The sequence below is a fragment of the Borostomias antarcticus genome, assembly GCF_949987555.1.
Source record: "Borostomias antarcticus genome assembly, chromosome: 1".
NCBI classification, from domain to species: domain Eukaryota; kingdom Metazoa; phylum Chordata; class Actinopteri; order Stomiiformes; family Stomiidae; genus Borostomias; species Borostomias antarcticus.
In genome coordinates, this window is record NC_140234.1 from 38,551,433 (window position 1) to 38,574,504 (window position 23,072).

Below are 23,072 nucleotides of genomic sequence, written 5' to 3' on the forward strand. Positions count from 1 at the left end.
TGGGACGTATACCCACCTCCCATGTTCTCTGGAAAGCGCATTGTGCCGCCTCAGGGCATGAAATGCGCTATCAAACAAGCTTAGATTGATTGATGGGGACACAGCTAGCATTAGCCACACCGAACGGCTAAAGCTAGCTGCGTGGCGGCACTCGCAATATGGGTGCTAGCGAGTAGAGTGCAGTTCGGCTGGAACCCTCGGGCTGCAACAATTGAACGCGAGAATCACGTGCTAGTATTAGCAATCTAACATAATGACGCCCCGACGTGCAATACGGGAACCTTGACGAACGCCAGCTAGTTAGCAACGAGCAGTATAGCCTGTCATACAGCCAGCGAATCCACGAACGAGCCGCGAGGGGAGGACTTAGATGAACCAAATACATAACGAGAATCCACATAGCACGTCCACGCCCGAACTGCAAACATTTCAATGGTGAATGCACCCGGCGTACATCGACAGTTGAGGAATGCGGCAGACGAGGCATGGACAACCTCCGACATCAGCGGCTCATGAATGAAACCCAGTGACCGGCGCGTAGCAATGCTTAAACGGACTTCCAACACAAGCTATGCGCGCAACTGAACCATACGCAAGTATGGCACGACGGTGCTACAGGGAGACGGGCACCTCGGCCTCGGAAGCCGGCGCTCCACGACGCCACTAAACGGACCCCCAAACCACGGACCGGAGAGACGACGCGGGCAGAGAAGAACGCAAGAGCAGAGAACGCGGAAGCAGCGAGGACACCGCGGGCAGCAGGTAGCAACGCACCAAATCACAATATGAGCACGGAACGCGAGCAGAGACACGGAGCAGCGAGCGCGCAGACACGAGCAATAGCAGTAATGGCAGCGGACGCCAGAGCAGAGAACGCGGAAGCAGCGAGCATACAATGCACAACCAGCAGTAATGGCAAGCGCGAACAATGACATGTTTTGACAGCTTAAATACATGCGCTCTAGTGAGCTGACCAATGCTATGACAGCTACAGTCAGCTGGTGCTGGCGTCATGCGTGACTGATTAACCTCTGCTGACCCCCCCGGGCGTGACATACGTACCTCGTCTGAATTTGCGTCGGAGACTTCATAACTCCGTACAAAAATGCCCAGAGACCTACTTGCTGTGAGGTGTTATAGATTTATTCTAATAATTAAGTAAAGAGTAGTCGAGAATGCCAAGGTTCATCTTTGCAAGTCCAAGCTGGTTCTTTTATTCCAAATAGTTTGCGAGTTTGCAAAGTCGGGCTCAAAGAGAAAGGAACATCCACCAAGAGCAATGATAAAGATGAAAACAGAGCATTATAAACAGTGTGGGTGTGACCATACCTGCATATGCAAATACTTCACTAGCCAATTATCAGTGAGTAGGCTAGTTCTGATGGTCTACAGCTGAAGTGAACATTTACAGAGATCAAAGAGAGCTGGGAGGAGGGCACCCCTGATCAGAGATAGCTGGGAGGAGGGCACCCCTGGGGAGGCATGGTTTAGGCCTGGGGATAGTGGGGTCAGGGCAATAAACAGAGGACAGCTTCTCCTTTTATAAGACAGGCCTATGACAATGTCTTGAGCAGAGAATACACTCATTTGAATGTATCTATTACAGAGGCGACAGTGAGCAACTTCAGTGTCTTGCTGCAACTTCAATTCGAAAACATCTGGTGTCATTAATGAAAGGTTACATTCAGTTTAAGGCACCCATTTGTTGCTATCATGAATTAAAAGCTAGATTGTCGCTAGCTATCTAGCGAATTGATGTCGCGTGACATGGTGGCCGGCACAGCGCCCCCTAGCTGCTACGTGATGAACCACACACCGGAGATCTGCAAATCCATAGAAAAAGTTTACGCAGAGATTCGCCTCTTTATAGAGAGATGACAACTAAGAACAACTGATGTAACAGTATATTTTTTTAAGGTCAAGTAAAGGATCCATTATAGCAGTAGGCTGACTGATTCTGGTGCAGATGTGAGAGGACACCATATTGTACCGTGTGTTTGGTGTTGTTCAGATGTGTTGAAGACCAATCTCAGACTAGTCCAGGCCAAAGGAGGAAGAGGAGGCCAGCAGACAAGCACAAAGAAAAAAGAAAAATCTCCATTTCCACCACCACAAGTAAGACACGTCTTAGCTAGCATTACTGTAGCACATCTTAGGGATCACATTCAAGGTTAGCTAGGTTATATACTGCCAAAATGGCAAATCTATGCCTTAATCAATATTTTGCAGAAAACAGAATGACAGACAATCTGTTAATGGTCAAATATTTGATTTGGAATTGTGTTATGTTGTGTGTTTGTTTAGAATGGGAGTTATGAAGGGTGGCCTCCAGGCCCAGAACGCCCCAACAGCAGGCAGAGAGATTTGGTGAGTGACTCCCTGGATTCAGCATACCATTTTGTACCAGTCTTCTAATGGTGTCATGGCTGCCTGTATAATCAAAGACCTTCTTGGCCTAAATAGGGCTATCACGTAACACACATGCTGATTGAGTTTTAATAGCCTAAAGCCCAGATGGCACTAAGAGGGGTAACACTATGCCTCCATAATCTCTGGGCCACATGACAGAGAAAGTATGTATGCTTCTGTGTGTATGTGTGTGTGTGTGTGTGAGAGAGAGAGAGAGAGAGAGAGAGAGAGAGAGAGAGAGGTGTGTGTGTGTGTGTGTGTGTGTGTGTGTGAGAGAGAGAGAGAGAGAGAGAGGTGTGTGTGTGAGAGAGAGAGGTGTGTGTGTGTGTGTGAGAGAGAGAGGTGTGTGTGTGTGAGAGAGAGAGAGAGAGAGAGAGAGAGAGGCGTGTGTGTGTAAGAGAGAGAGAGAGAGAGAGAGAGGTGTGTGTGTGTGTGTGTTCCTGAGGCAGCCCAGTTCTAATGCTCTGCCACATTAAGCTTCAGTCATGGAACTGCCAATGAATAGAGAGGGGCAGCAGTAAGGGCAGTTTATTTATGATACTATTTTAGTAGCACCTCTCACTGACACTAAGTCACACAGTACTTCACAGAATTAAAAACACACAGACTACATCAGATAAAAAGTCTGTACGTTACCGAGCACAGCATAAACAGCGCTGTAGCCGGTCCAGGAATCGCACACTGGGCCTCTTCATTTAACGTCGGACGTACCAAACCTACGGCTGATCAAGTGATCAGCGTACATCACCAGAACAGCCCGTCTGCAGACACACAGGCAGGGTCAGGGGTCAGGGGTCAGCACTGGGTCTGGTGCTTGGCAGTTTGGCACATGGTCTAACAAGACTACCACTAAGTGCAGTGGTGACAGCTGAAAATTGACAGTGCAGTAGTACTAGTAGGGGGGTGGGAGGTGTGTGTGTGTGTTGGGGGGGGGGGGGGGGGGGGCTGTGTTTATCTGCATGTATGCGCAAGTATTGTATATATTGTAATAAAAACGGAAAACTGTCTCGGAGGCAGATATGGAACTCTATAGGGTTACTTCCTATCGTCTGCCTGCATACGGAGGAGAGAGCAGAGTACAGCATGTCCCTTATATCCACCCCCCCATCTCCTACCAACAAAACTCACTTCATCCCTGTGTTCGCTAACGCTAATGTCTGTGTTTTGCCAGATCGTTCTCACTAACGGCGATGTGGCAGAGCCCAGAGGGGCGTCTAAAAGAAGCCAGAAGGTCAGAGGGAAGAAAGCAAGTGGAAAGAGTGAAAAAGAGGCGTCCAAGAAAAGCCACAGCTCCACAGGTAAAGTCCGACTGACCTCTGTAAAACCACCACATTAAGAAACACTGCCTTTTTTTTTACCACATTGACATGCAGAGCAGAATACGACAAACATACTACATCCGTTTTGGCTTCTCTTTCTCTTCTTCTCTCTCTACTCACATGTTCTCTCTCTCCTTTCTCTCAGTTCATCATCCACCACTCCCCACACCAGTGGTCGGGCCCTACCTGGACGTAGCTGTTCAGGCGCAAGCCAGGAGACCGGTCCCAGGCCAGGAGAACGCCACCCCCGGGGCCCCGGACCTGAGGGCAGTCCCCGGGGGATCGGCCGACTCCGCCGCCGTCCGCCAGCGTTGGAGCAACCCGGCCGAGAGCGCCGCGGCCTGGGAGAACTCCTCCTACCACACCTGCCGCCGGCCCCTCACCGAGTACCGCGCCTACGCCCCTGACTTCACCCTCCCCCGGGGGAACGACCGGGCCCTCGACGGCAGCCTGGAACGGGACCCAGCGCCCCGGGCGGCCCCTCAGAGGCCCGGCACCAAGGGTGACTCTAACCCTAACGTGAGTGGGAAATCCTTCTAAGACAGAAGAGATAAACAGAGATCCTTAGATACTATATCCACTTAGATACTCTCTGTTACATGTCCTCTATATCTGACATGTATGTCTACTGATCTTCCCTGTACACCATTCAGTATTCACTAGGCCTACTGATCCTCCCTGGACACCATTCAGTATTCACTAGGCCTTCTGATCTTCCCTGTACACCATTCAGTATTCACTAGGCCTACTGATCCTCCCTGGACCCCATTCAGTATTCACTAGGCCTACTGATCCTCCCTGGACCCCATTCAGTATTCACTAGGCCTACTGATCTTCCCTGTACACCATTCAGTATTCATTAGGCCTACTGATCTTCCCTGTACACCATTCAGTATTCACTAGGCCTACTGTGCAATCACTATTGGCTGATACAGAAAGGATACAAAAGAGGATGTGTTCAGGGTCTCTTGACTAATATCCAGTGATCACGTGCTCTGAGGTCTCTGAGGGCGCAAAGCTGTTCTATGGGGTTCATGTGACACAAGGGCGTCTTATTCAAGGTTATGCACCAGTGTCGTTATGGGCTCCTACATGTTTATCCACTCGTTTGGCTCCTAGAGGGAGATCACAACCTAAGGGGGTTTCACTGCACCGAGGCCGTCGAAAGTCATTATGAGGAAAGTTGTTGACCTCCTTCTAGACAAGTCTTCTATGGAGTGTGTCCACAGTGTTGTTGCTTTAGATGAAACAGCTGATGGCGTTTCTCACGCCCTGCAGCGCTGGTTATGCACCTCGTGACAGGGAAGTGTTTCCTGCTCTGTGGGAAGTGTTTCCTACTCAGTGGGAAGTGTTTCCTGCTCTGTGGGAAGTGTTTCCTGCTCAGTGGGAAATGTTTCCTGCTCAGTGGGAAGTGTTTCCTGCTCAGTGGGAAGTGTTTCCTGCTCAGTGGGAAGTGTTTCCTGCTCAGTGAGAACAGCACATCTCCTTCAGAAGATGAACAGCTGTAGTGAATCTTGGAGGGGTCTGAGGGGTCTGAGGATGTAGATTTGAAGTTGTAATCTCGGATTGAGACAAACACTGCAGATTGCAAGGCAAGCAGTGGGATTATGCTATTGTCCGCAGTGGTCTCTTACTTGTCATTGGTTGATTGCGACCGGTGTGACCCCTGGGTTAAATCCCCTCGTCCCAAGGGTTGACTGGTGATTGTGAGTGTGAACCGGTGTGACGTGTGAAAAGCGCTACGTACTGTAGCATAAAACTCACTAAGGGATACGAACTTGTGAATTACAGTAGTAATGTTTAAAAAGAATCTAATCTAAGATAACCAGAGAAAAAGTGCAAAAAATAGTCCAATCTAAATGGACAACCAGAGAAAAATTGCACAACATGCTTGATGGTCGTGATCTTAGCTTGATTTAAGTGAGGTCCTGTCAACAAAATATCATCGGGATAAAAGCTAATTCAGTATAATCTCCATTCTGGAAATGTCCATAGTGACTCAAGAGGAGGAGGAAACTATTTCAACACAGCAGAGTTGCTGTCTGCAGCTCGTCTTTCATACACAGCGTCACTTCCTCTAAAAGCTTTTTTTCAAAAATACATTTTAGAAACAGCAGCAAAAGGAGGATTTTCTTTGGCTTGTTGAATATATATGATTTTAGTATACATGTTAGTCTTGTTGATGTAGGCACATTACACTTAAATTGCATTTAAGTTGAAACACAAATAACTTTGAGGATATAATACAAAATAAAAGAAATCGAAAGGGGGCATCTTTCCCCACCCCAAGAGCAAGATGCAAATACAAATTTAGAGCACACGATCTTGTTTTAGATATGTAAAAACTCCCTCAACTGGGATGTGACAGATGAAATGTTTAGATAGACTGGTGTCATCTCATAAATGTGTTCAGATGAGAATGAGCAGTATCTAGTAATCAAGGAGGGACTATAGGGGGTCTTAGACTCCTGTACCCTAGAGATAGATCAAGTAATAACTAATCACAGACATGCTAAATGGTGTTGTCAAAGTTTGTATCTATTTTACACTGCCTAGGAATTATGGTAGGTCAACATATCCAATCAAACTGTATTGGTTGTATTGTAAATTGTATTGTATACAATATGCAGTAACCTTGTAACAAGGTTACAAATCTGTAACATTTGTGAAACCATTATCAAAGTTTTCCTGGAAATGACTCAAAGCTCCACAAATTAAAAACCACATAATGTTGTCAAGTCAGTGCAAAAAACGATACCAATAGGCAGAATGTCAATTGCCTCACATCCTGTGTCTTTTGAGGAAGTTGAAAGTCAGTCAGCCTTGGTGGTAGTTAACACGTTGATGTCAACTAGGTTGGTCAGAAGACAGAGAGAGAGAGACAGAGAAAGAGAGATAGAAAGAGAGAGGATCTAAGATTGAGGTTGAGAAACAAGCAGAAGAGATACAAAATGCTACAGCGAGCAGCTTCAAATGTCTCTGACAAACCAAAAAGCAGCAAACCAAAGGTAGGTTTTGTGTGGGAATAAACTATTTCTAAGGAAAAGGGGAGTGTATGTATTGGCAGTGGATGATTGATTCCAAGAGGACACCTACAGTATGAGGAACACATTTTGTTTTATAAAAAGCAGAGTCAATTGGTCTGGAGGATGGTGGGTAGTTGAGGGGGGATCATCAGTGGTTCAGAGCTGTGAGGTGTCAGTCAAATGAATCAGAAGGTCACCCTCAAACAGCCTGGCTGCTCCCAGCACCACTCTGGCCGTGATATTTAACAGGGATTTGCAGGGATTATTGATTTATGTAATTAATTTGATGTTAAAAATTGAGGTAGGTTTGGGAGAGATTAGGAGTACTCTAAGGTTTATGAAAAATTGAAAAACGCGATTTATGATCATGGAAGGTGTTAGAGGACAATATAACTGGCTGTTGATTAGATGCAGTGTAGCAGCTGGTCACACAACTCTAATCTGTGTACACTCCCAAGTGCATGCCATGAGCAGAACCACATGGAATTAAATTGTTTCTGAATTCAAGAAGCCAGTTGTGGCCGGATTTCAGACTTAAAACACTAGCAATGGAGAACAAGACATCATTTACCAGAGACTGAACAAAGAGATGTGTTTTACTACAACTGAAATAATACTTCACTTGCACGCAATATTAAAAATGATAAACTGTAGATAATGATTAATAAACTGTTGTGAGATCCGTGTTGAAATATCTCACTTACTGTTCCGGTTTGGCTTTGAATCAAATGTTAATTCACTCTATGGAGGCCATGAGTGCGACTGGTCCACAGTCGTAAACACACATTCAGTCTGTCGCCTCTAATCTGTCCACTCAGCGCTCCACCAGCTTTGGCAAGTTTGAGGGCCTCAGACAGCAGCCATCGCCAGCCAAGATAGAGGAACATGCAGGCTCAGTGGTAAGCTATGCACTCTACATACATCACAATAATTAGTTAAGCTTTATATAGGATAGGTATTTTTCAGTGTGTTAACTGATGTAAACTGTGTGTGTGTGTGTGTGTGTATGTGGGTGCATGTGTGTGTGTGTGTGTGTGTGCGTGCGTGTGTGTGTGTGTGCTGTCTGTAGGGGGTAGAGGAGTCTGGCGGTGGGAGTTTGAATTCAGCCAAGTCAGTGAGCCTGGGGAAGAAGATGAAGGCTTCGTTCTCGCTCACCATGCGCCGGAAGATGGGCAAGAAGAACGTCAAGTCCTTCTCTGAGGAAGTGGTGAGTCACACTGAACACGCTGAACACACTGAACACGCTGAACACACTGAACCTCAAAAAAAACTGAGCGAGCTGTTTTCTTCTACAGGCCTATGAAAGGTACCTACATGATCTACTGAACCATCTCTCTGTCTAACCCACATCCTCAGACGCACTAACGAGGCCACATGGTTTCACAAGCTGCTCTGTTTCTCTTGTAATCTAAGTGACAAAACTGTGGGGAGTTTTCTTGGAATATTCAGCTATGACCAAAATAAACGTCCTCAAACAATCTTAAATCACAACGTGAAGCATTTTAGAAGGATTCGGTACAACATGGTTGGTATAAGTCTTACGGTAGCCCCCTCATAACAGTCTTTTGAACTGTCCCTCAGGAGGATGAGACTGACAGACAACCTGAGGGAGAAGCAGAGGATGTTTCTCACGTAGGGAAAGGCTCTGAGAAGACCAGCAATTCTTTAGAGAGCCTCTACAGTGGTCAGAGCTCCTCCAGTAAGTACCCTGCCCCCACCCTCATACACACACACACACACGCACACACACACACACACACACACACACACACACACACACACACACACACACACACACACACACACACACACACACAAATCTCAGTGTAATCATACTGCAATGTTTTGTGCCCTACTGGCTTAGGTTGTGTGACCAGTGTTTCTGAGGGCTCCAGTAACAGAGGCAGTCTACGGCTGGAGCAGGACGGCTCGTACCAGGGGCAGTTCTGTGGGAATGCCCGGGTGCACACAGACTTTGTCCCCAGTCCATACGACACTGACTCCCTCAAACTCAAAGTAGGTACAGTGAGCTATAATGGGATTGCAGCAATTGGTACAGTGTGTGTATGTTTCTTTGTCTAGGTATAGGATTAGAAGTCCAGTTCTAGAAATCTACATTTTGTTTTATTTCTTGATATCTTTTCTAAGGTTGGGGACATTATCAGCATCATCAGCAAACCCCCCATGGGTATATGGACAGGCATGCTGAACAAGAAAGTGGGCAACTTCAAGTTCATCTATGTCGACGTTGTGATCGAGAAAGAGAAGGAGGAAGAGGCCCCAAAGATCAGACCTCAGAAGTTATGTAGGCGACCTCGACCCAAAACACTACTGGAACTACTAGAACGCCTTCATCTGGAGGTGAGGGTTCTGATGTCAAAGTGGCTGCTAAATGGCTGAATTAAACCATTATACAAACCTGGAAGTCCAATAAAAACAGACCATCAGAAAACAGTAGAAGCACCCATTAGAAAACCTTAGAACCGTAGAAGTGTATGGTTTTAAAATGTCCCACAGTTGATGATAATCAGACCCACAGTTTTGGGGACAGCTTTGTCTCAGTTACTAGATAAAGGAAGTGATGCTGTGTCCAGATGGCATCTGTCAGATATGAGATACGGATGACATAGAGACTGATCCTCTTTATTCTAGGAATATGCTTCTGCTTTGCTCCTCAATGGCTATGAGACGGTAGAGGACCTGAGGCACCTGCAGGAGAAGCACCTGATGGAGCTGAACGTGACAGACCCTGAACACCGACAGAGGCTGCTGGCTGCAGCAGAGTTCCGCTACATAGAGAGTGAGTATCACAACAGTGACAACACCTGAGCCACAACGGACACTTTTGAGCCACAGGGCAAATGTCCTGGTTCTAATGTTTGTATAGGACACAACGCACTCACGCCTCACGCCACACACACACACACACACACACACACACACACACACACACACACACACACACACACACACACACACACACACACACACTAACCTGCACATTACACTCTGCATACTCAGTATATACAGGTACACTGACTGCACTACTTTTTGTACATTGTTCTTTTCTTTAGATGATCCTTTTTTGCACCAGCTTTTTGTTGCCATTTGCACTGTTCTGTCTCGAATAGCAAATTCCTAGCACGTTGTAAAAATGATCCTACTCTACTAGTTTGACATGAGTTGACTGCAAAAAAGGCACATTGCCTCTTCCTCTAATCTGATACACTTGAACTTGAATAGACCACATGGCCTTTAGACACGCAATGGAAAACATTGGTTTCCATTCCAGTTTTAGAAATGAGCAATGCTGGCAAGTTTTTCTTTGCCACCCACAATGGAGTGTATTTAAACGACTTACTGTGTACGTCTACATACCACACACAATCCTGTGTACTGGTCTGAATAAACGCCAGTCTGGGTTAGAGTCTGACCAGACAGATGGCCCTGGCAGACGCATGGCGCCACGCTTATTGGCAGACCAAGATCATCAGCCAGAGAGGGATCCAGTCATTTAATCAACCTTAACTCCAGTATGCTACGTGAAAATAGCATCCTAATTTAACTGACTACCAGGGCAACTCAGATGTATGTGTATCAGATTCTGACCAAATAGTTTTTGTTAATGAACACGCAGGTGAAGATGTAGTGCGAGAGAGTGAGGAACCCAAGTCATCGTCGTCACACAGGCTGGAGGAGCAGAACGACTGTGCCAGAGACTCTGGCTGCTATATCCCATCAGAGTGCTCAGACAACAGCAAAGAGGACATCGACAGCCATGCAGAAGCACACACAGCTGGCACTTAACCACGTACAACCACCAATATCGGCTAACATGTTATTATTATCTGTCATGCAAATTTAAAGTTCACTATTCCTGTATTCCACTCGTATGTTTGGTTTGTAAAGTGAGATATATCATGGATGGGATGTGACATGTTTTATCGTTTTTGAACCAGCTTTCTTCCATGCGATTTAGATTATTATACTTTTCTATGTACCCATTAGACTGAGTGGTTTTGGGTATTGTGAAAGCCTGTTGCCAAAAAGGTGATTATTAGTATTTGGATGGAACACTGTCGGCCTGTAAGAACACTGCAACATTGACTTGGTGGTTTCGATTGTGCGTCATTTATTATTTTTCTGGTCAATCCATTAACACAAAATATTTCAAATGTTTGATTTTGATATATGATATTGTCGTGTGTGTGTGTGTGTGTGTTTTGAGCATTTTCAAGAATTCCTGTATGTAACAATTTGTGTAAATAAAACTCAAAGGATAAATGTAGCCTAATCTAAATCTGCTAAGCCATCATAATAAACTATTTATGTAACTGACTGGGACCCTGTGGAACTAGCTTTATTCACTTGCATTCTTTATTCACATATCATGCATTCTACCAGAATATAAGGATACAGAACAGTTTAGGTATTGGACAGCTTCTTTACTTATCCTCATTCCTCCATACTATCTGTAAAAAATAACCATATGGGAAAACAAAATGAAAAAACTAGTTATATTATGAGAAGTTATATACAGTATTCGGTCAGACTCAATATACTAAACAGTGAACTCTAGCGGCTGCTTAGGCTTAGAGGCTACAAGAAAAGTTAGATGGAAATATTCTAAAATCATTGTTTTTTTCCTTTGTGAAACTAACTACTGAAACTAACGCCAATTGATGTGAAATTTGTTTTAACACCTGGAACATAATGTTGGTCTCAATGTGTTAATTCAACATTAATTCGTCATTCTACTTTGCAGAGAAAAAGAAAAAAAGGCTGCAACCCGGCAGCGAGATTACTTTTCGCAACCCAACCCGTTGGCAAAACATTGTGATTTTGAACGTACCCCTTCAAACGTCAGACCAGAGATTGGTTTTGTGGTAAATGTAGTTAGATTGTGTTCGCATCGATTTTAAAGCAACGTATTGTCATTATTGAACTACATTTCCCACAACACAAAGTAATCTGTAATGTTGACGTGGTGTTCGTGATGTATCCGGGTATATCATCGAAACCGGTGGAACACAGACAGCGTCAAATATAATTTCTCCGTCGTGTTCATATTTGAAAATGGCAGGAGAAATGACAATATTTGGTAAGTAAGATGAGACATAGGATTGTTGTGTTGTCCGTTTGTGAAATAACCGCGTTAAAATAGCGTTATAAGCTAGCTAGACAGACTCATCTCAAACTAGCGCGCTGTACACAGCCTGGGTAACGTTAGGATGCGAGATCTCTCTACTTTCCCTCATTAAGTAACGTTAAAGGAGTCATCCATCCGGATCAAGATTTGGGGAGGACATTCTCGGTAGTCGATAGATACGTAGGCTACTTCTAGTACACAATGAAGAACTAGATAGTGTATTGTTATTTCTATTTGATGAAGCTATACAACAGAAAATCTATTGCCAATACCAATAAATCTACAGCCAATACCTGCTTCACTAATTATAATTATGGCCTAACTCTCATACTTTTACAGGGGGAACAATCCTGGCTCTATTTCTGGCTGGCTATCTGGGTCAGCAGTACCTGCCTCCCCCAAAACCCAGAGTGATTGGCCTAGATCTGGGGACCACCTTTTGTTCGGTGGGAGTATTCCATCCGGGGACTGGGGAGGTTGAAGTGATAGGGGATGAGGAGGGAAGGAAGAGCATCCCTAGTGCTGTGTCCTTTACTATTACTGAGGTTCTCGCCGGCCATGAAGCTGAGGACCTGGCCGATAGTCATCCTCAGAACACCATCTACGATGCCAAGCGCTTCATCGGGAAGCTGTTCCTACCGGAGGTCCTTGAGCAGGAAAGTGCTCGCTACCCATTCAAGGTACATGTCCATGTAAATTTGTCATTTGTAGGGTAATAAGAGTATTAGACTTTATCTGTATCAAACATTATCTTGGAGCCAGAAGCAACATTTCACTGTGACTGTGCACCGTACATTACATGTGACAATTAAAGGAATCTTGATCTTGATCTTATGGAGTAAATTGATTGTTTTCATAAAGCTGTACTTGCCAGAGTATATTGTGTGACTACACAATGATGTAGTCAACCTTCTGGTAACTTCCAACATATACAGAATGTTGTACTGTATGTTGTGTGCCAATGTTACAATGTTCTAAGCTGTTGTCCTGACCTGCAGTACATCCCCCTTTCTTTCAGGTGATAAACAACAACGGAAGTGCTGAGTTTGTGGTCTCCACCAACCAAACCTTCACAGTGACCCCAGAGTTCATCGGGTCCCGGCTCCTGCTGAAGTTGAAGAAGATGGCGGAGCGTCAGCTGGGAATGCCCATCCAGAAGGCCGTCATATCGGTGCCAGCAGAGTTTGATGAGAGGCAGAGAAACTACACCATCAGGGCTGCCAACCTGGCTGGTCTGTACATCAACTATTTGTTAGCATTTGATAAAACGTAGAGTGATGTAATACACAATATGCACAATAATTACGCTGACAAAGCATTCTTAAATTATCATGTGGAAATAATAATTGGAAATGAACATTGAAGAACCAATGCTGATACTAATTCATTAGGCTGATATTGCCTCTATATGGAAAGTAGTGTGCACTATTGTTTCCCTTACACTCACAGGGATAGAGATCCTGCGCGTTATCAACGAGCCTACGGCTGCAGCGATGGCTTATGGGCTACACAAGGTGGACGTGTTCAACGTGCTGGTGGTGGACCTGGGAGGTGGCACTCTGGACGTGTCCCTGCTCAACAAACAGGGGGGCATGTTCCTCACCAGGGCCATGGCCGGTAGGCAGATGATAATGAATCCTCCTTTCGTTTGATGGTAGATGGCATTGTTGTCATCAGTTAAAACTGTAAAGTTTGGTTTTGGTGTTCTGAATGGATTATTTGGTACTGATTCTAATGGGAATGTTTTGTTGATGTCCAGTATTTAGTTTTAACGTGCCCTCATCCTCCCTAGGTAACAACAAGCTGGGAGGCCAGGACTTCAGCCAGAGGCTCCTCCAGTACACCATGGAGAGAGTCCGTCAGCAGTATGGTGTCCCTCCCACTCTCAAAGAGGACATCCACCGCCTCCGACAGATTGTGGAAGCAGCCAAGCTCAACCTCACTCTGCAGCCCAGTGTCCAGCTCCAGGTACCTCTTCACCTGGAGCTCCCTGAGAGCCCAGGAGTTCCCCAAGGCCCCATCAAAGGACCTGTCCTTTTCCAAGCTGTTATCACCCGCAAGATGTTCGAGGAGCTCAACGCTGACCTCTTCCGGAAGATTCTGGCCCCTATCGAGACCGTGCTGGCTGAAGGCCGCTTGGGGAAGCACGAGGTAGATGAGATCGTTCTGGTCGGAGGCTCCACCAGGATACCACGTATCAGGAAGCTCATTAAGGAGTATTTCGGGAAGGAGCCCAACACGTCTGTAGACCCAGACCTGGCGGTGGTGATGGGTGTGGCCATACAGGCAGGCATCATGGGCGGCTCCTGGCCCCTGCAGGTCAGCGCTATCGAAGTGCCCAACAGGCACTTGCGAAAGACTAACTTCAACTGATACTGTAGCTTGCTGCAAATGCAGCAGAGAAATATGCCGCATGGACTTGCCATATTAAGTGATGAGTGTGTAATTATGTGCCGAAGTGTAATGGGTACAAGTGTAATGGGTACTGACATATGTCATCATGGACAAGTCCCTTCAAAGCCTTGTTGCAGAAAACAGTCTCATGTTTACTGTTGGCCCAACTTGGGGAAGTGTGTGTGTGTGTATGGGGCAGGGGGGCACTTAACAGATGACCAACTGTGGTAGCTAAATTCAATGGTGTTCAATTTTAGGAAAAATCTTTCTAGAAGACTGGGCCAGCCAATCCATCTTCAGCTATTTATTTATTTATTTCTGTACTGTGTGTGTGTGTTTAATGCCCATCTCAACGTGCTTGTGCCTTTACAGAGCTGCTGTAGTAGAGTTGGTGTTGTTGTGCCGGAGCTTTTAACTGTGATCTTCTGTAATGAAGATCACCTCTGTCCCTTAAGGAGATCAGTGATTTGCATAGTATTCCTCTGACCTAAGATCTGCATAATATCACCAGCCTTGCCTTGTTGGCGTTGGGAGACATTTAGGTGCAGATCTCAGGTCAGAATCTCTTTGGATGAGGTTTTTGATGATGCCATTTGAAGGAAATAAGGGACATACTTTTGCACTCTGAGAATTGCAACTTGTTAACCAACATCTTTCGTCTGGTGCAAAAACGCATGCTATTTCTTAGGTGTGGAACAAAGAATACACGGGCTGACACTTGAGTTCAGTTCTATTCTTACTTCTATTGATGTACCTCTAGTTGTGCCATATAAGGACCAAAGGCTTGCATAGGGCGCCGGTTGAATGTGTTGGTAAACAAATGTTACTGTCACAACAGGAACAGGGTAAATCATGGACATTGTTGGGAGGAGAGCATAGTGTGATTATGATTCACTGTAGTGAATCTAAAGGACAATGTACAGACCATCACACATTCCAAGATTACAGGGGGAATATTTAATTATTGAAATACTGTATTACTGTATGCCTTAGATACTGTCCTTGTGATGTTGCACATAGATTATAGGGAGTAATACTGATCTTTCTATTGTAAGAGATTTAACAAGATCTATTTTTATACTGTGAGTTTTCATCTTCAGAGCACCCATCTCATACTACACCCATGAATATCACTGTTATAAATGCTTGAACGACATGCTTTACATTCTATCAAAACTAATTTCTTCCTATTATTATTTTGACTTCGGTCTGGAGAGGCTTTAGTGGAGCAGCAAACAAAATGAAAGCAAAATTTAATACAAATGTAGCACCATGTACGTAGGACACGATAAAGCCATTCAAATAAAGTACATGCTGCTCTAACAGAGATGTGAACTTTAAATGCACAGCATAGAAATATATGCATTAGAAGTCTGTATAATTAACCTGATGCACACCAGATGGTTTGTTTCATAGTGAAACGTGATCTCACACAATCAGGATGGTCTCACAAGAATGCTAATGTATAATATTATCTCATATGGAATCAAATAAAAAGACTGATCTGATAAACCGATAAACTGATAAAGAAACCTCTGATAAATTATGTTTCCAGCACATCTATGTGACTAAGCAGATCTAATATTGAGTGCTACACCCACTGACCTCGCTAGGACAGACACCACACAAGCACAACAAAGGAAAGCACTTTTATCTGTCAGAAGCACTTTAATGTCTACTTCTGAGGCACAATAATACCAAAAGTAAATGAACACATTTTGATCCATTTCCTGACCCTGTGCGAGCCATTATGATAGTGCCCATTCAATAGCGCCCATTCAATAGCTTACAGCTTTATGTTCACAGTTAATACACCCCACTTCATTTATTAATATCATGTTACCCTAGAAACCAGTTACTCTGATTCATTTTTGTTTTCCAACACCACAATACTAAAAGCTGAAATTCTCCTTAGAGGTCGTTTAGCCAAGTACAGAAATTACTTCAACTCTATTGCTAATACGTATGCACAATATTTCAAATATAATTCTCAATTGACCATAGCATCTAAAACAACTGTTTGGACAATAACACCATGTTTTGTAACTGCACACTGGGAGTAAAATGTCTATACAACACACATCCCTTTGGAAGAAAAAATAACAACATTCACATCAACTCAAAAAAGAATAAGGTCAGAACAGTTCGTCCAGTAGACAATTTATCAGCTTTTTCAGAGAGCATAGCTCACAAGTCACTTGATATGCTCATTACATGCACCGATGAAGAACATGTTTACTCTACGTCTATTAAAATAATTATATTACATCTTGTAAATAGAAGGCAAGACCTCTGTAAACAGCTTTTGTGTTTGTATTATTTTTATAAAGGTAATGTACAGCATACTGGAGTGCCAAAGGCAGGATCACGCAACAGGTCAGTTTCAGGCTGAAACATCATAACGTTCTGCATCTGCATCACTACCAACTACACATCTACAGTGCTTACTAGAAAGTGACATCTTTGAAAGACAAAAAAAAGACATGGAAATGTTAATCTAGAGTAGCAAGCATTGGTAACGGTAGGGCCTCCGAAACATCTACCAGATAAGAGAGGAGGCCACAGATTTGGCGAATCAATAAAAAGTGCTTGTGCACGTTATATATGACAAGCTAAGCCACACATATTTAGAGAATGTACACAGCAATACAGCAGTCTGTCAATGAATCACTACCACAGAGGAACTGAGTTAAAACTATGGATGCACTGACTAAAACAAGAGCTATCAGAACACAGAAAATCCAGCCACTTGGGAGCGTTTGTCCCTCCTAGTTCCTAGTTTCCTCCTTGTTCCACGTGCTAGCGGAGCACCCTTCAGTAGATTCACATTGGTATAGTCAAAGAGTTAATGAGAGATCCCTTGGTTGGTGTAGTAGTCATCATAGCCATTCTCCATAAACATCTCCTCAGCACTGCTCACTCCATTGCTCACCTCTGGGGGGCGCCAGATAAAAGGGAATTCAGTTAGGCACACAATCCACAGCACTTGCACATGGACATCCAAACCAAACATGCCACACCAGTGCAACTCAGTAAATGCAACACAGAAGCTTAAGGACATGAAAATATCAAAACAAACTCCTATTGTTAAGAGGCTTTTGAACAAACCATTCTTCAGTGAAGACCCATCTTCTGACTCACCTCTCACTCCCACTGCACAGTTGGCTGGAGAGTCACAGTGCACTGTCTACAAGCCCCACCCCCCAATACATCTCTGGTCTCTGATAGGTGATTGGAGGGAAGGGGAGGGGGCATCAGGGCGGGCACAGAGAGGTAGGAGGGGAGGGATGGGATGAAACGAAGGGGTCGCTGGCGGAGGAGGATGGACAGATGGTGGGATGGAGAGGAGGCGGAGTGATGAGGAGGATGAGGCTGCTACAGCGGCTGACCTTGTAGAGGAGGAGGACAATCACAAACACTCAGAGAGATGCATGCTGGGATGGGGTCACACACACTGGACATGGTCCAGATAGTCTGAAACAGTTGCCTCTATTCATTGACTGAATACAATGAGACCCATTAGAACTGGCAGAACATCCAGCAAGCGATCCCTGCCATCCAGCTTATTCCAAACTAGCAGCCAGAGGAGAGCCATTTCAGACTATCAGGACGCAACCCAGAGACACACGGCAACAAATGCATGAAGACACACAAGACGGCCACGTGGGACTCACTCACTCTTTCACTCTCTCGCTCACTCTCAGTCTCCCTTTCTCTCTCTCTCTCTCACCAGAGAAGATGAGTTTCTCCTTCATTATGTTGACGTCTCGGCTGGACCTCCTGACAGCGGCGCTCAGCATGATCTGCTCAGGGTTGTAGCTGCGCATGCCACTCATCCTCCACCTGCCGAGAGACCACATGTCCAGAGGTCAGGGGTCACGCTGGGAACCAGGGAGACTGGGGCTACTGAAGTCTCTGCTCACATATACAGGGTTGTCTCTGTGGAGCTACACTTGGTCCATGTGTGATGGCTTTTTATTTTATTTTATTTTATTTACTTTGTTTCTTATTCAGAATCAGTCAGTTTATGATATTCTGTTTTCATTGGTATGAATGAGCACATTGAGCTCAAGAGAAGTTTGACAAGATTGGAAAATATTTAATAATCAAATTTGTTGGTTTCACTTTGATATTTCTACTCAGTTTCATGGGTACCTTTCAACTGTTTCTGGCAGCTTTGATAGCAGACAACATCAAAATGAAATATTGTAATGTGCGTTGTTTGATCAACTGAATGACTGAATCTAATTGAATCAATGTGTCCATTCATACTGACAGAGAGGAATCTATAAAGAACATATTGAAAGAGCCATGGACCTGTCCTATCGCCACACCCCTCAGTTAATGGATGAAAAGATTAGAGATCATGATAGTCAACTGGAGGAGCATCTACTTTATGAATCCATTTTGTTGGTGGTGTTTAACTACTAGGGCACTTGTTTCAAGTAAAATAGTGGCTTCCGGCTTCAATAAAAACCATCCAAGATTATTTAACATACCGTAACGCATTAGCTATAGTGCGTGTCTCAGCTATGCTATTATAAAGGGAGGCAAATACACTGCTCTGTCCAAATCACCATAAATCCATTTTAAAACAGTTCCAGAGTGTCTCCCTCTTTACGGCATTCCTAAATGTATTGACGACTTCATTTAATTGTATTTAACGGCATTACTGAATTAATTCAAGTCACTTAATAGGATGAGCTGTAAATCTGAAGAGAGTAGTGCTGAGTAGCAGAAAGCAGTCTGACAGATTTAGGCCCAGCTGCAGGTAGTGAGCTTGCTAGTGATGTTTTCTAGAGGGTATAAGGAGAAGTGGCAGCAATGCACTAGACAACGATACAGATGAGAGAAAGAGAGAGTGGGAGAAAAGAGAGAGAGAAAGAGAGAGAGAGAAGGGAGGCTCTGAGATGAGTAGAGTGGTGTAATCAGGAATGGTGAAAGAATACAAAGTAATCTTTATCAAAGAATTAAAGAGATAGAAATGAGAGAGAGAGGATGGAAGGAAGGACGGAAAGAGCATTGTGGGTCATCAGAGGTGACCCAGTTACCTGATCATGTGATAGCTGACAGATGCCAGAATGCAGCAGAGAGGAGGAGCATGCACATCAGGCAGAACAGACGAGGAGGAGGAGGAAGAGAAGAAGGAGAGGAGGAGGAAGGAGAGGAGGAGGAGAGAAGGAGGAAGAGGAGAAGGAGGAAGAAGGTGAGGAGGAGGAAAAAGGGAGAAAAGAAGGCGAAGAGACAATAGAGTCAGTTTAGAAGCTGGCAGCAGTTAGCATTTAGCTTAGCATAGCAAACCTCCACCATTATCAGATCTTAGCATTTAGCTTAGCATAGCAAACCTCCACCATTATTAGATCTTGCAATGGAGGTCTCTTCCATCCAAATAGAGAATTAAGGCTCAGCAAAGCACACTGTTACACGCTAGTGACCATCTCACAGAAAACCATTCAGTTCCACATACAGTATCAGTATATTCCATTATCATTGGATGCCACTCCAAAGTACATGCTATCTGACAGAGAACGATCAATTAGACAACATATTTGAAATGTTTGTAGCGTAAAATGAAAGTATCAGTAAAAGGGCTTAACAACACAATCCTTGGGGGGGTTTCTGAAGATTGCCCTTTGATTTCCATTGTTGCAGATGAACTTGGTCAGATAAATGTTGTAACACCCTCCCTGTCGTGGTCTCATCCCTTTACTGGGAAGATGACTTGTGAATATTTAATACAAAAATTGCAATGATGTAAGTAAGCTACGAGTTAAGAGATACAGTACTAATTAAGATACGTTTTTCTTTTACCATTCCTCTGGAAATAAAGCTTTGTGGTGTAATTCTTCCGTGCGCAGGTCATGTGATCATATGAGGTGTTTGGAGCAAATCACTGAGGCTGCATTACTGCTTAATCACACTGCTTGAGGAAAACAGCTGTGCATATAAGTGTGCATGCAGGGCTGAAAATGTACTTTTTGGCTCACCTGCCAAGGGGACTGGTAGATGAAAAAATCCACCGGCCAAGTATATTTTTTACCGGCCAAAATAATAAATTGCCTTTTTTTGTCACATTATACATCTGTTTCAATACTTTTCATTCAGATAATAGCATTATGTTGAATACATGCTTAAGGAAGAGGCCAAAGTAAAATTTCTAATAAATTAGTTTAATTCGATGCCTAGAAACATTGCAATTCATAGAAATTCAATTATTAATTTCCATTCACTTCCACGGTGTAGAATTATCCATAACTACCTAACCCTACACAAATATGAAATATAGCCTAAATGATCCAAGCCTTAACCTCATGGTCTTTATGTGTTTATGAACAAAATACATATACTGTAACATATTCACAGCCTGTCATCATGTAAAGTTAAACCTGAGCTGGATGACCAGTGAAGTCAATCAAGGAGGAACCAGTACCATCTTCAGAGCTTATAAACTACATGACAAGCGATCAAAGACATCCCTTCTGAGAAACAGTGGCTTGATATGCTATGGAAGCCCAGAGACAGGATGGTACACATCTACTGTAGGTGTCGACTGTAGTAGCGCGCGTCCTCTGAGGTAAATGGGAACGATTTTCTGTGCGCGAGTAGCCTCGCGTCACCAGTCTCTCCTAGTGTGCGAGGCTCCACAACAGTCATGTGACTGAAAACTTTATTTGGTGCAGCGGGGGAGCTATTTAAGTGCATAATTTATTACATGACTCTATTGGTACAAACATTTACCCGCCAGCGTGGCGGATAGCCTCCGAAATTTAGTCGCCAAATGGAAATTTTACCCGCCATTGGCGGGTGGCGGGTGTTAATTTTCAGCCATGTGTGCGTGTGAAGCTGAGATGGTGTGTGTGTGTGTGTGCGTGTGTGCGAGACACTGTATGAGTGTGGGTCAGATGCTGATTGAGAGGTGTGTGAAGTACGTAAAGGTTGCCTAGAGGCATGTCAGTATAATTACCAGCAATCAAGAGACAGAGGGGTGGAACGGCAGAGAGAGAAGAGAGAGAGAGAGAAAGAGGGAGAGAGAGAGAGAGAGAGAGAGAGAGAGAGAGGGAGAGAGAGAGAGGAGAGAGAGGGAGAGGGAGAGAGAGAGGGGGAGTGAAGTAGAACATAACATTTTCCTGATCTACGGTGTTCTTCTTTCTGCATTCCTTCTTCCCCACATTCAATAACACATAACTCAAGAGTACCTCACAAAAAATGAGCACTTACCTTTGGAAAACAAATATTCCAATAACTACAGCGAAGGAGATAAGGTCGGCAGCTACCCAGATCAGGCAGTATTCATCTGGACTCTGAAACAACACAAACACACATCCCTAGTTATCACACTTCACCACCAGGTGGCCCTGTCTCCTAAAACTATTCAGGGCAACAGCACCATGTAATACAATGGAATGTGTTAAAAATAAACAAAACATTCAAAAAATTATGTGACATGACCTGACACAATTTGGGTTAATATGACATACCGTTTCACTGCATTTCACAACAAAATAAAATATTAAAATATAGGAAAGTTGATATGGCAACTAACTGTGAATCCTCTATGATAGCGCGCATTCACACTCTGGCCAGCCTGAACTCTGCGCCTGAGCGCCCCCTGCTGGTCCCCAGTATAAAAACACAGAGAGGCTCACAGGATGTCACTGTGTGTGTGTTCCTGATTTAGGCCACATTTGGGGACAAAGGTTAGACATGCAACCAGTTGATTGGGGACGGCATGTCAAATTGGGGACAAAGTAGGTGTTCCCAATTGGATTTTGGGGTTAGGGCAAAGGTTATGGTTAGGGTAAGCGGCAGTGGCGGCTGGTGACTCAAAAAACTGAGGAGGACAGGAGGAATAGAGGCGAACCGCCCATGGGCGCCGGGAGGCACTTTCCCTCAGTCAGTTATTATTTGAAATATCAGCTTTAAGGATTTACAGTCAATTTTAGCATATGAAAATCTGAATAACACTTTTTAACTACATGCAGCATTTATTTATCATATTCATGATAAAATATTACAAAACAACAATAAAACATTGTAAGCCATAGTTGTTGTAATGGATTGTAAGCTAGGCTACTCTCTTCTCTAAAGAGAGAAAATAATTGATATTGGTGAGGTGCTGGAGAGATTAGGTGATATATGAAAAATGTTTTTGATTAGGGGACACTGAGCTGTGCAGCCTCTCGAACAGTTTGTTGGCAAATAGATTTGACAACTGGACAATGGAATATGTTGCACAGCAAATGCAGTATCCAACAGTTCGCTCATAGTTAGCTAGCAATGGTACAGCTATGGGATTAGCTCATTTGGGTTGCTGTCAAAGCTGCCATGCTTATATTGCTATAGCCTACAATTATCAGAACAATATGAACATTCAGTTGAAAGTTTTCCATCCACCCATCCATCACTGGATGAGGAATAATCACTGCAAAGCGATCAATTCTCTCGCAAGCAGGAGCCAGGCTGTGGATTTCTCCGATCCGGTGTTGTGACCCAGTCTCTAGAAATGTTTTGGACAAGTTGCCGACAGTTTGCGCCTCCAACCAATCTGCGCGCCTGCCTATGCCATAGCCTGACGTGCACCTCGTAGCTAACGTTACCAGCTATAGCCAGCCAGTGGAACTGTCGTGTTCCGACGGCTCTAGTTCAAAAAGTATTTATGTCAGCTTATTTAGATGGCTAGAATCAAGACAAATAGACGAACAGTTTGATGTATAATATGTCCTGTCCAGGAATTTACATCCAAACACCTTAGCCTTTGTCTTTGTAATTTATCAC

The 23,072-nt window shown here is 44.1% G+C and overlaps 3 protein-coding genes across 3 annotated transcripts in view; 2 read left to right on the forward strand and 1 right to left on the reverse strand.

Moving 5' to 3' along the window:
• Positions 1–6,679: 6,679 nt before the first annotated feature.
• Positions 6,680–10,561, forward strand: samsn1a (SAM domain, SH3 domain and nuclear localisation signals 1a; the record flags this gene model as incomplete). The annotated part of the gene is made up of 8 exons (XM_084461804.1): positions 6,680–6,736; positions 7,573–7,650; positions 7,824–7,961; positions 8,336–8,453; positions 8,619–8,770; positions 8,903–9,115; positions 9,407–9,554; positions 10,392–10,561. 8 exons carry the CDS (start codon positions 6,680–6,682, stop codon positions 10,559–10,561), a joined length of 1,074 nt encoding a protein of 357 aa, XP_084317930.1.
• Positions 10,562–11,730: 1,169 nt separating this feature from the next.
• On the forward strand, positions 11,731–15,472 carry hspa13 (heat shock protein 70 family, member 13). The gene is made up of 5 exons (XM_084444637.1): positions 11,731–11,855; positions 12,243–12,583; positions 12,922–13,135; positions 13,353–13,520; positions 13,696–15,472. Exons 1-5 carry the CDS (start codon positions 11,831–11,833, stop codon positions 14,274–14,276), a joined length of 1,329 nt encoding a protein of 442 aa, XP_084300763.1. The 5' UTR covers positions 11,731–11,830; the 3' UTR covers positions 14,277–15,472.
• A 1,670-nt stretch (positions 15,473–17,142) lies between these two features.
• The window catches only part of gdpd5b (glycerophosphodiester phosphodiesterase domain containing 5b), a gene marked incomplete at both ends in the record, with an annotated part of 46,994 nt that continues 41,064 nt past the window's right edge, over positions 17,143–23,072 (reverse strand). Inside the window, 4 exons of the mRNA XM_084447120.1 lie at positions 17,143–17,231; positions 18,028–18,140; positions 19,349–19,363; positions 21,516–21,598. Coding sequence (XP_084303246.1) covers positions 17,143–17,231; positions 18,028–18,140; positions 19,349–19,363; positions 21,516–21,598 — 300 coding nt within the window. The remainder of the gene's footprint in view (positions 17,232–18,027; positions 18,141–19,348; positions 19,364–21,515; positions 21,599–23,072) is intronic.

Bases quoted from the DNA above. Each gene is read 5' to 3' on its own strand.
- hspa13 (XM_084444637.1), top strand. From the start codon at position 11,831: ATGGCAGGAGAAATGACAATATTTG. The intron at 12,584-12,921 runs GTACATGTCCAT...CCTTTCTTTCAG, and splicing joins GTGCTCGCTACCCATTCAAG to GTGATAAACAACAACGGAAG. The intron at 13,136-13,352 runs GTCTGTACATCA...TTACACTCACAG, and splicing joins CAGGGCTGCCAACCTGGCTG to GGATAGAGATCCTGCGCGTT.